The 12,894-nt window shown below is 42.3% G+C and overlaps 1 protein-coding gene across 23 annotated transcripts in view; it reads left to right on the forward strand.

Moving 5' to 3' along the window:
• The window catches only part of PIK3R6 (phosphoinositide-3-kinase regulatory subunit 6), a 63,751-nt gene that overhangs the window by 48,460 nt on the left and 2,397 nt on the right, over nucleotides 1-12,894 (forward strand). For 14 of the 23 annotated variants that reach the window (XM_063629460.1, XM_063629463.1, XM_063629459.1 and 11 more), the window contains one exon: nucleotides 1,247-1,362. The exons of the other annotated variants lie outside the window; for them this stretch is intronic. In XM_063629460.1, the coding sequence (XP_063485530.1) occupies nucleotides 1,247-1,362 (116 nt within the window). The remainder of the gene's footprint in view (nucleotides 1-1,246; nucleotides 1,363-12,894) is intronic. 23 annotated transcript variants of the gene reach the window in all.

Raw genomic sequence — 12,894 nt, forward strand, 5'->3', positions numbered from 1 at the left:
GTATATTTTATATATATTGTATATATATTTTATATATATATTGTGTATATATATATATATATTTTTTTTGAGACAGAGTCTCACTATATATATATAAAATATATATACTATATATATAAAATATATATACTATATATATAAAATATATATACTATATATAAAATATATATACTATATACAAAATATATATACTATATACAAAATATATATACTATATATACAATATATATACAAAATATATATACAATATATACAAAATATATATACTATATATACAATATATATAAAATATATATACTATATATAAAATATATATACTATATATATAAAATATATATAAAATATATATACTATATATTTTATATACTATATATAAAATATATATACTATATATAAAATATATATACTATATATAAAATATATATACACGTATATATGTGTGTGTCTATATATACGTATATATGTATATATGTGTGTCTATATATGTATATATGTATATGTGTGTGTCTATATATACGTATATACATATACACATATATGTGTGTATATATACGTATATACGTGTGTGTATATATACTTATATATGTGTATGTGTGTATATATGTATATGTGTGTGTATATATACGTATATATGTGTGTGTCTATATATATACATATGTGTGTGTATATATACATATGTGTGTATGTATATATACTTATATATGTGTATGTGTGTGTATATATGTGTATATATGTGTATGTGTGTATATATATATATATATATATATATATATATATATACAAAAAAAACTATAATAAAAAAGTCAAAGAAACACTCAACCTATTGGCACTGATTTCCTCCTCACCCACTTGGAGCCTCTGTCCTGCACAACATCCTGGGCAGGTGCTTCTTTCATTCTTAGCATGCCCAAGAGCTGCAGGAAGTTCAGGAGAACTTCTAGAACTTTATTCCTTTTAAAAAGGGTTGCAGGAGGAGATAATGAAAGGGTAGCGGGTGGGGATTTGGGTTGGTGATGGCCGCTGACCTGAGGATACAGAAACTTGTGGATTCACCGGGGAAGGAAGATGGATGATTGAGAAGGAACCGTAACTTGGCTGGGACCAAGCAGATTCAGGAGGTGGGGGCCCAAGGAGAAGTGAGAGGGCTGGGGGTGTCAAGATGGGTTCATGGAGATCTTGAGACCTAGAATCTCAAACTCCCCTACTTCCCTGGAGGTCCATTTACAGCCCCACCAATCTCATTCAGTTTCAGGGTCTCGCCATTGCCCCCTGCCTGCTGCTCCTGTCACAGACCACACGTGTCTGAATGTCAGCGTGACAGAGGTTGTCAAGTCCTCCAACTTGGCGGGAAAGTCCTTCTCTGTAAGTAGTGAGTGCACTGGGAAAGGGAGACAGCCAGCTGGGACAGCAGTAGGTGGCTGGGAGCCCAGAGGGGAGGGCATTCTGAGAAGGGAACTGACTTCCCAGCCTTTCTGAGCCTTTGCTATTGGAGCGGGTCTTCCTGTTGGAAGGAATCTGCTTTTCAATCAGTCTGTTTGAAGTGCAGAGTGGTATAAGGAAAGCACTTTAAAAGTTAAAGCCCTGTCCTCCATCTGCTGACCATTTGAGGACCCAAGGCATACCCAGATGACTGCAAAATGCACCTACGTCCAGTCATCCCAGGCGCCACACCACAGCCAGACTCCTAAACAACAATAGCCCAACCTTTGACCAAATCAGACCAGCTCTCTCAATCCCCTTACCCTTTGCCCTTTAGCCTTTGCTCATATCAACAACTTTTTTTTTCTCGAGACGGAGTCTTACTCTGTCACCCAGGCTAGAGTGCAGTGGTGCAATCTTGGTTCACTGCAACCCCCGCCTCCCAGGTTCAAGCAATTCTCCTGCCTCAGCCTCTCGAGTAGCTGGGACTACAGGCGTGCACCACCTCGCCCAGCTAATTTTTGTATTTTTAGTAGAGACAGGGTTTTGCCATGTTGACCAGGCTGGTCTCGAATTCCTGACCTCAGGTGATCCACCTGCCACGGCCTCCCAAAATGCTGGGATTACAGGCATGAGCCACCACGCCTGGCCAATACTTACTGATACAGACATAAGACTATCCATTTCCTCTCTACCCGATGGCCTCTCTGGACTTCACTTCCCCACTCAGCTTGGCTTTGGTGCCCCATGATTGCAACTGAACCATGTTCTTACTGATGTCCTCACTCCCATGCACCACCCAGCAGGCTGACACTCGATTTAGGTCAAGCCACCTACTCAGTCTGTATGCCCAGATGGGCAAGTGCTTCTGGAATAACCCCTGCATCCACATTGATTAGATCCACAGCAAACTCATGACCTCCCCCTCACCCGAATCCTTGGGATCGCTCAGCCCTTTCCTCCCCCTCCTCCTCCAGGCTCTTCTCTATCTGTTCGCAGTTGTGTGTCCCCAGCTTTGACCTCTTCCTCTCCACTGCTCTTTCCGCTTAGCCTACACATGCTCAGGTCTTTTCCATCTTAAAAAAAAAAAGGCAAAAAAAAAACAACTCTGCCATGACCCAACTACCTCTCTAGCTACCCACTGCATCTCTTTCCTTCCCTTCTCAGTCAAGCTCCTTGAAAGGTACTTCTAGAAGAGTTTCCAGCCCCTTATCAATAACTCTTCTACCCACGACCACCTGGTTACACACGTCCTGCTGTAGCAAAGTCACCTGCATGTTGCCAAAACCAGTGGTCACTTTTTAGCCCTTATATTTCTTTATCCTTTAAGATAATGTTTTTGTTGTTTTGTTTTGTTTCGTTTTGTTTTTTGAGATGGAGTCTCACTCTGTCACCAGGCTGGAGTGCAGTGGCGCAATCTCGGCTCACTGCAACCTCTGACTCCCTGGTTCAAGTGATTTTCTGTCTACTTCATCTGGCCAAAACTGAGAGAGGTTTGTGGATGTTCCTGCTATGGTTTTGATTTTGTCAATTCTATCTGGATTTCTTTGAACGTGAACTTTCTTCTAGTTTTTGATGCTGCTGTTGTATAATATGATGCCTTCTTATGCCTAGTCTTTGTATGAGACTTTTTTTTTCTTTTCTCTCTCTCTTTGGAAGCCATAAATACTTAATTTCAGAGAAGATTCTGAATGTTGCAAGAATATACCTTGGTGGGATCTTTTTTCATTCATCATTTTGGCCCTTTGATGGACATTCTCAATCTGGAGACTCACATCTTTCAATTCTCAGATATTTTCTAATACAGTCTTTAAAATAATTTCCTTCTCTTTACTTCTTTGCTTTCTCTTTCTGGAACTATGAAGAGTAGGATGTTTGACCTCCTAAATTAATGCTCTAATTTTCTCATCTTTTTTCTCCCATTGTCCTTCTTTGTCATTTCTTCAATTTTGGGGGAGTTTTCTTCAAATTCATTTTTTGAAAATTTAGGCTATTTAAGAACTCTTTCTTGTTTTCTGGTTATTTGTTGTCTCTCCTAATATGGTCTCTTGGCTGGGCATGGTGGCTCATGCCTGTAATCCCAACACTTTGGGAAGCAGAGGCAGGTGGATCATGAGGTCAGGAGTTCAAGACCATCCTGGCCAACATGGTGAAACCCCATCTCTACTAAAAATATAAAAATTAGCTGGGCATGGAGGCGTGTGCCTGTAATCCCAGCTACTCAGGAGGCTGAAGCAGGAGAATCATTTGAATCTGGGAGGCGGAGGTTGCAGTGAGCTGACATCATGCCATTGCATACCAGCCTGGGTGACAGGGTGAGACTCTGTCTCAAAAAAAAAAAAAAAAAAGAAAGAAAGAAAAAAAAGATCTCTCTCTTAACTAAAGAGTGGGGCACTAAAAACCTAGGTCAATGGTGGGCTTCTCAGTGGGCAGTCAGAAGACCATGGTCCTTTCTGTGGGCAGAACCCAGATGTCCATATCTGCAAGTCTCTTTGCTGGGACCGTTTTGTTTTTCCAGAAATCAGTCCTTTGGGCTCCTGCCTCGGCGAGTAAAGGGGGCCAGGGATGAGGGGTGGATAAGTCTGCTTATTATGCCTGTCACTCTGGAGCTGGAATAATTTCACTTTCTCTTTTCCAATTTGGATGCCTTTTATTTCTTTCTCTTGTCTGACTGTTCTAACTAGGACTTCTGTTATGTTGAATAGGAGTAGTGACGGTAGGCATCCTTGCCTTATTCCAGTTCTTAAAGGTAATGCTTTCAATTTTCCCCCACTCAGTGTGATGTTGACTGTGGGTTTGTCATATATGGCTTTTATTATTTTGAGATATGTTCCTTCTATTCCTACTTTGGTAAGGGCTTTAATCATGAAGAGACACTGGATTTTATGAAATATTTTTTCTGAATTTATTAATACATCATATAATTTTTGTTTTTAATTATGTTTATGTGGTGAATCACATTTATTGAATTGTGTATGTTGAACCAACCTTGCATTGTTGGAATAAAACTCACTTGATTGCAGTGCATTACATTTTGATTCACTGTTGAATTTGGTTTGCTAGTATTTTGTTGAGGATTTTTGCATCTATGTTCATCAGGGATATTGGTCTATAGTTTTTTGTTGTTGTTATGTTCTTGCCTAGCTTTGGTATCAGAGTGACTGACCCTGGCTTCGTAGAATGAATTAGGGAGGATTCCCTTCTCAATGTTTTTCGAACAGTGTCAGTAAGATTAGTATCAGTTCTTCCTTGTATGTCTTGTAGAATTCCACTGTGAACCCATCTGCTCCTGGGATTTTTTTTAATTGAGAGATTTTTTTATTACTAATTCAATTTCATTACTCATTATTGGTGTGTTCAAGATTCTATTTCCTCTTGGTTCAATCTTGGGAAGTTGTGTGTTCCTAGATAAATGGAATTTATCCATTTCCTCTAGATTTTCCTGTTTGTGTGCATAGAGATGCTTATAGGTCTCTGATGATCTTTTGCATTTCTGTTGTATCAATTGTAATGATACCTTTCTCATTTCTGATTGTGCTTATTTGATTCTTCTCTCTTTTTTTCTTGGCTAACCTAGCTAGTGGTCTATCAATTTCGTTTATCATTTCAAAGAACCAATTTTTCATTTCATTGATCCTTTGTATTTTTTGTCCCAATTCCATTTAGTTCTGCTCTGATCTTTGTTATTTTCTTCTGCTAGCTTAGGGTGTGGTTTGTTCTTATTTTTCTAGTTCCTTGAAATGCAGCATTAGGTTATTGATTTGAGATCCATCTTTTTTAGATTAGCATTTAACACTATAAACTTCCTTCTTAGCACTGCTTTTGATGTACTCCAGAGGTTTTGGTATGTTGTGTCTCTATTTTCATTCATTTAAAAATTTTTTTTATTTCTACCTTAATTTTATCATTGATGCAACAATCATTCAGGAGCTAATTATTTAATTCTCATGTATTTAAATAGTTTTGAGGGTTCCTCTTGGTGTTGATTTCTAGTTTTACTCCACTGTGGTCTGAGAAGATACTTGATATGACTTCAGGTTTTTAAAAAATTTATTGAGACTCACCTTGTAGTCTAGCATATGGCCAATTTTTGAGAATGTTTCATGTACAAATGGAAGAGTTACATTCTGCAGTTGTAGAGTAGATTGTTCTGTAAATGTCTGTTAGGTCCATTTGGTCTAGAGTCCAATTTAAGCCCAGAATTTCTTTGTTGATTTTCTGCCTTGATAATTTGTCTAGTGCATCAATGGAGTACTAAAGTCCCCCTCTATTATTCTATTGGTGTCTGATGTGGTTTGGCTGTGTCCACACCCAAATCTCATCTTGAATTCCCACATGTTGTTGGAGGGACCCAGTTGGAGGTAATTGAATCATGGGGGCAGGTCTTTCCCGTGCTGTTCTTGTGATAGTAAGTCTCACAAGATCTTATGGTGGTATAAAAGGAGTTTCCCTGCATAAGCTCTCTTTTTGCCTGCTGCCATCCATCTAAGATGTGACTTGCTCCTCCTTGCCTTCTGCCATGATTGTGAGGCCTCCCCAGCCATGTGGAACTGTAAGTCCATTAAACCTCTTTCTTTTGTAAATTTCCCAGTCTCAGGTATGTCTTTATCAGCAGCGTGAAATGGATTAATACAGTAAATTGGTACCAGTAGAATGGGGTGCTGATGAAAAGATACCCGAAAATGTGGAAGCAACTTTGGAACTGGGTAACAGGCAGAGGTTGGAACAGTTTGGAGGGCTCAGAAGAAGACAGGAAAATGGGAAAGCTTGGAACTTCCTAGAGACTTGTTGAATGGTTTTGCCCAAAATGTTGATAGCGATATGGACAATAAAGTCCAGGCTAAGGTGGTCTCAGATGGAAATTAGGAACTTGTTGGGAACTGGAGCAAAGGTGACTCTTGTTATGTTTTAGCAAAACTGGTGGCATTTTTGTGGAACTTTGAACTTGAGAGATATGATTTAGGGTATCTGGCAGAAGAAACTTCTAAGCAGCAATGCATTCAAGAGGTGACTTGGGTGCTGTTAAAGGCATTCAGTTTTATAAGGGAAGCAGAGCATAAGAGTTTGGAAAATTTGCAACCTGACAATGCAATAGAAAAGAAAATCCCATTTTTTGAGGAGAAATTCTGGCCGGCTGTAGAAATTTGTATAAGTAATGAGGAGCCAAATGTTAATCCCCAAGACAATGGGGAAAATGTCTCCAGGGCATGTCAAAGGTCTTCACAGCAGCCTCTCCCATCACAGGCCCTGAGACCTAGGAGGAAAAAATGGTTTCATGGGCCGGGCCCAGGGTACCCGTGCTGTGTGCAGCCTGGAGACTTGGTGTCCTGCATCCCAGCTGCTCCAGCCATGGCTGAAAGGGACCAATGTAGAGCTTGGGCTGTGGCTTTAGAGGGTGCAAGCCCTAAGCCTTGGCAGCTTTCATGTGGTGTTGAGCCTGCAAGTGCACAGAAGTCAAAATTAGGGTTTGAGAACCTCCATCTAGATTTCAGAGGATGTATGGAAATGCCTGAATGCCCAGGCAGAAATTTGCTGCAGGGGCAAAGCCCTCATAGAAAACCTCTGCTAGGGCAGTGCAGAAGGGAAATGTGGGGTCAGAGCCCCCACGCAGAGTCCCTGCTGGGGCTAGGAGCTGTGAGAAGAGGTCTCCAGACCCAGAATGATAGATCCACTGACAGCTTGCACATGTGCCTAGAAAAGCCGCAGACACTCAACGCCAGCCCATAAAAGCAGCTGGGAGGGAGGCAGTACCCTGCAAAGCCACAGGGGCAAAGCTGTCCGAGACTGTGGGAACCCACCTCTCACAACAGTGTGACCTGGATGTGAGACATGGAGACAAAGGAGATCATTCTGGAGGTTTAAGATTTGACTCCCCTTCTGGATTTCAGACTTGCATGGGGCCTGTAGCCCCTGAGTTTTGGCCAACTTCTCCCATTTGGAATGGCTGTATTTACCCAATGCCTGTACCCCCATTGTATCTAGGAAGTAACTAACTTGCTTTTGATTTTACAGGCTCATAAGCAGAAGGGACTTGCCTTGTCTCAAATAAGACTTTGGACTTTGGACTGTGGACTTTTCAGTAAATGCTGAAATGAGTTAAGACAGGGGGCTGTTGGGAAGGCATGATTGGTTTTGAAATGTGAGGACATGAGATTTGGGAGGTGCCAGGGGTCGAATGATGTGGTTTGGCTGTGTCCCTACCCAAATCTGTTCCTTAATTCCCACATGTTATGGGAGAGGCCTGGTGGGAGGTAATTGAATCATGGGGACAGGTCTTTCCCATGCTGTTCTTGTGATAGTGGGTAAGTCTCACGAGATCTGATGGTTGTATAAGAAGGAGTTTCCCTGCACAAGCTCTCTTTTTGCCTGCTGCCATCCATGTTAGACTTGACTTGCTCCTACTTGCCTTCTTCCATGATTGTGAGGCCTCCCCAGCCATGTGGAACTGTAAGTCCATTAAACCCCTTTTTTTGTCTCAGTTCCCAGTCTCAGGTATGTCTTTATCGGCAGTGTGAAAATGGATTAATACAGTGGCTATCTCTTTGATCTAGTAGTATTTATGAATCTGGGTGCTCCAGTGTTGGGTGCATATATATTTAAAATTGTTATGTCTTCTTGTTGAATTGATCGCTTTATCATTATAAATGACCTTGTCTTTCTTTACTGTTGATTTAAACTCTGTTTTATCTGATATAAGTATAGCTACTCCTACTTGCTTTTGGTTTGATTTGTGTGAAATATCTTTTTCCACCCCTTAGAGTGTAAATGTCTTTAACAGTTAGGCAGATTTCTTGTATGCAACATACAGTTGGATCCTGTTTTTCTTATCCATTCCACCAGCCTCTATCTTATTGATCCCCCTACTTCAACCGCCTGAGTAGCTGAGACCACAGGTGCAAGCCACTATGCCCAGCTAATTTTTTAATTTTTTGTTGAGAAGAGGTTTCACTATGTTGCCCAGGCTAGTCTCAAATTCCTGGACTCAAGTGATCCTCCTACCTTAATGCTTGGAACTCAAGCATCCCAAAGTGCTGGGATTACAGGTGTGAGCCACTGTGCCCAGCTGAGTCTGTATATTTTAAGTGAAGCATTTAGTCCATTTACATTTAAGGTTAGTATTGATATGTGAGGTTTTGTTCCTGTCATAATTATTACCTAGTTGCTTTGCAGTCTTGTGTAATTGTTTTATAAGACCTACATGTCTTATACTTTCCTGTGTTTTTATGACAAGGAGTATCACCCTTTTCTTTCCATGTTTAGAAATCCTTTGATCATTTCTTTCTTTTTTTTTATACTTTAAGTTTTAGGGTACATGTGCACAATGAGAACACATGGTCACAGGAAGGGGAGCATTTCTTGTAGGGCCTGTCTAGTAGTGACAAATTCCCTTAGTGTTTGCTTGTCTGGTAAATACTTTACTTCTCCTTCACTTATGAATTTAGTTTAGCAGGATACAAAATTCTTGGCATCTTTTTCTCTTTAAGAAGACTGAAAATAGAACCCCAGTCTATTCTGGCTTGTAAGGTTTTGGGTGAGAAGCCTGCTGTTACTCTGATGGGATTCTCCTTTTAGGCAATTAGACAAAATATGTATATTTGAAGTTATATTTATATGTTAATACTCCAATGAAGCTGGCTTCTAGCACTGTCATAAATGTTTTCCCAAGGTTTATATTCCTTTGATCAATTTTGAATGGAATTCCATCACTAGAGCTGAAGCCCTGTTCTCTGAGTCTTTAAACACCCTAAATCTATAAATTCAGAGACACCACTTTTAGACTTTCTTCTACGTGCCTGACTATTACTTGTTGGCCTCATTCCCTGAACTCCTTTTCCTAGATCCTTAAGTAGCTACTGTCCTCAATTTCTATCCATGGCTCACTTCTTTTCTCGTTTCCTGGACTGTCAAACTCACAAGGATTTAGTTCCATTTGTTAAGTCCTCCCAAATCTGTATCTTCTGCTCTGACAGTCATACCGAGTTTTTGACTCCTGCATTGAACTAAGTTAGTATGAACTGGATGTCCCACAATACCACAAACTCAAGATATTTAAAATCAAAGCCAGTACTTTCTAATAGTTAAGAGCTCTCTAGAGCCGGATTGTCTGGGTTCGGATCTTGCCTCTGCCATTTACCAGTTATATGATGTTAAGCAAGTTAATATCTCTGTGACTCAGTATCATTTTATAAAATGGGGAGACAGTCATTCCTCAGTATCCATGGGGATTGTTTCCAGGACCCCCAAGGATACAAAAATCCATGGATGCTAAAGTCTCTTACTGTTGGCCCTTTGTATGTGTAGGTTCCACATATGCAGATATGGAGGGACAGCTATAATAACATTACCTACCTCATCCAGTTATGAGGATTGATTGTGGCATGTGAAGCTCTTAGAAGAATGCTTGGCTAAAGTAAACATTATGTATGTGTTAGCAGTCATTTTTATTTCATCTCCTCCTTATATCTCATGTCTCATTTAATGGTACAATCATTAGCCAATCACCTCTGCCGGAAACCCAGGAGTCATCGCTGGTACCTCCTCTTTCTCACTTTCCTTTGTCCTGATGGAACACTTCTCAAATCTCTCCCTTCTTTGTCCTCTCTCTTCTGGTCCAGCTTGGTCGGCCAACTGTCCCTGTTTGCCTGGGACTAAAGGGGTTTCTTGGACTTAGGACTTTGAGTGCTAACACCAGGAAAGTCCCAGGCAAATCAAGCAAGTTGGTCACCCCAAGTCTGACCTTCATCTGTCTCCTTCCAGCTGGTCTCCCCGGCAATACTTGGATCCTCCTTAAGTCCACCTTCCTGCCCATGTTATTCCATACTTAAAACTCCTCCATCATCTCCCATTCTCCAGGGGCAGAAAAACTCTTCAGTGTTGCATAGCTTCACTCCCCTTCTTCTCCATCTGCAGCTTTGGGCACTTCCTGGAGGCTCTTCCCCCCACGTGTTTAGAAGTGTTCCTGAAGTCACATCCCTGTGCCTTTGCTCATGCTAGCTGCCTGACCTGAAACCTCATTCCTCCCTTCCACCTGCCCACCTTCTTTTTGTAATTCCTACTCATCCTACAAGTTGAGACTCAGGTGTCATCTCCCTCAGGAGGCCTTTCCTAATGCTATTCCCCCTTCCTTCCACATCCTCCATCCTCCTCCCCCCTCACCTAGGTGAGCTAAGTGCACCACCTCTGTGCTCCCATAGGACCCTGGGGACACAGCTATGGAAACATTTGTGACACTATAAATGGCATGATCTTTGTATGTCAATGGCCTGCAAACTCCCTAGGCTCAGGACCCTCATCTTAGTTGGTGTGGTGTCTGGCCTGCAGCAGGGCCTCACCAGATGCTTGTTGAGTCATGTAATCCACCTTCCACCTCATCCTAGATCTCAAGCCGGAACCAGAAGCTGACCCTTTCTGAGGCAGCCTATCCACTGTAGGAGAGCTCTGATTGGCTGAGAGGTCTGCCTTGAGCTGAAATCTGTCTTCTTATAGGGCAGCCCAATATTTAAGTTTTAGGCTCCAAAGTGGACCTATTTACCCTTCTGTTGCATTTCCTCTTTCAAAGTTCCTTAAGGTGGTTTCTGTTTTTAATGACCTCTTTAAACAACCTGGTCAGGGGCTTTTTGAAAGTCTAAACTTATCACTTCAGCAAGTTCCCTTTTATCCCTACGGGGACTTGCTAGGGGAAAATTCCAGTAGCTGTGCTTTCCTCTCAGAACCAGGCGGGTCCACATACATGTTTTGTCCACATGGATTGGATGATAAACACTGAGCAGTAAGGGGAAGCTCATGGTGAGCTGGAGTAGGAAGGCAGAGACAGCTTGAAGAATGGCTTGGGGGCAAGGGCCTGTGGCTGGCTCAGTAAGTTTAAGGGTCAGATATGACCTTAGCTGGATTGGAAGTTGGAAATAGAAGAGAAGTGGGAAATAAAGCAGAAACAGAAGAATTGGGGCTTTGGGGTATGTTGTTAAGCCACCAATAGAGAACAGGAGACAATTAGCAGCACTTCGCCCATTCCTTAGTCTTACAGAGAGTGGGATCCTTTGCAAATTCTGCATCTGGCCCTTTCCACTGGCTCCCATGGCTTCATTTATAGACTAAAATCTAAGACTCTTGTGGTCCTTACAGGCCAAAGCCAAGCAGGTAGAGTGTGTCTAGGTGTGCAGACCATAAAGGGAAATGAAAGGCATCTGCCCACACCGCAGGCAGGTGGGAGGAGGCCCAGAGACTGTGTGTGATTACCTAGAAGGTGGGGCCAGGTCCATGGGCAGGTTGTGGGGGCCCAAATCCTGCCGGAGACACCTAGAGCAGCCTGATGCTAAAGAAGTTGAGAGTCAGAGAGCTGGCCCCATGGCTACCACTGTGCAGGCTTCAGTGGGTCACATTCAATCCCCAGTCTCCTAACCTATGGAAACCATGCATCTCTCTCACCAGATGCAATCAGTTCAGGTGCAATTCCATTCACTATGGCAAACAGAATGCACCTGGCTTTCCCCCACCCCCAGCTCATGCAGGACTTCAGCCCCCTGCAGTCTCTCCAGGTATTTTTGGAAAGTCACGAGTGACATTCCAGTATCAACAATCATTCCATTAGCTGTCCAGTCAGTGCCCACTAGGTTCCACTGCCTGCCCCCCTGACCACAACCTCCCACTGTGCCTGACAGCTCCAGAGCACAGAGCACTAAAGGTGCCACAGGTTTTTTCTTTTTCTTTTTCTTTTTTTTTGGACAGAGTCTCATTTTGTTGCCCAGGCTGGAGTGCAGTGGTGCAATCTCGGCTCACTGCAACCTCTGCCTCCTGGGTTCAAGCGATTCTCCTGCCTCGGCCTCTCAGGTAGCTGGGATTACAGATGCCCACCACCACGCCCGGCTAATTTTTTTGTATTTTTGGTAGAGATGGGGCTTCACCATGTTGGCCAGGCTGATCTCGAACTCCTGACCCCAGGTGATCTGCCCACTTTGGCCTCCCAAAGTGCTAGGATTACAGGCATGAGCCACTGCACCCAGCCAAGGTGCCACAGGTTCTGTTGGCACCAGGGGAGAAGCCCCCTCTCCCCTGAGTGTTACCCTCTGTCATGGAGTTGCCCCGTCTTACAGAGGTTTTGTTAAATCTGTCTTTACTCACAGTTCACCCATTCAGACGCACAGGAGTCTATACATAGCAGGGTGATAGGTGGGGGCTTGGACTAGGGGACAAACCAAGAAGAGAAAGAACTCACAGCAGGTTCCCCTTCCCCTCTGACACCTGGGACTTCATCGCTGAGTCCATTAGTCATGCTCGGCTCCTTCTTGGAAAATTATAATTAATAAGAGTTCTTAACAGTGTCTTGGGCTCTGTTCCAAGCACTTCATATATACTATCTCATTTAACCTTCACAACAATCCTAAAAGGTAGCACAGAGAGATTAAGAAACATGTTTAAGATTACACAGCTAGTAAGTGACAGAGCCGGGATTAGAGCCTGGGCAGCCTGGCTTAGAGA

Source organism: Symphalangus syndactylus, chromosome 20, assembly GCF_028878055.3.
Source record: "Symphalangus syndactylus isolate Jambi chromosome 20, NHGRI_mSymSyn1-v2.1_pri, whole genome shotgun sequence".
Lineage (NCBI taxonomy): Eukaryota > Metazoa > Chordata > Mammalia > Primates > Hylobatidae > Symphalangus > Symphalangus syndactylus.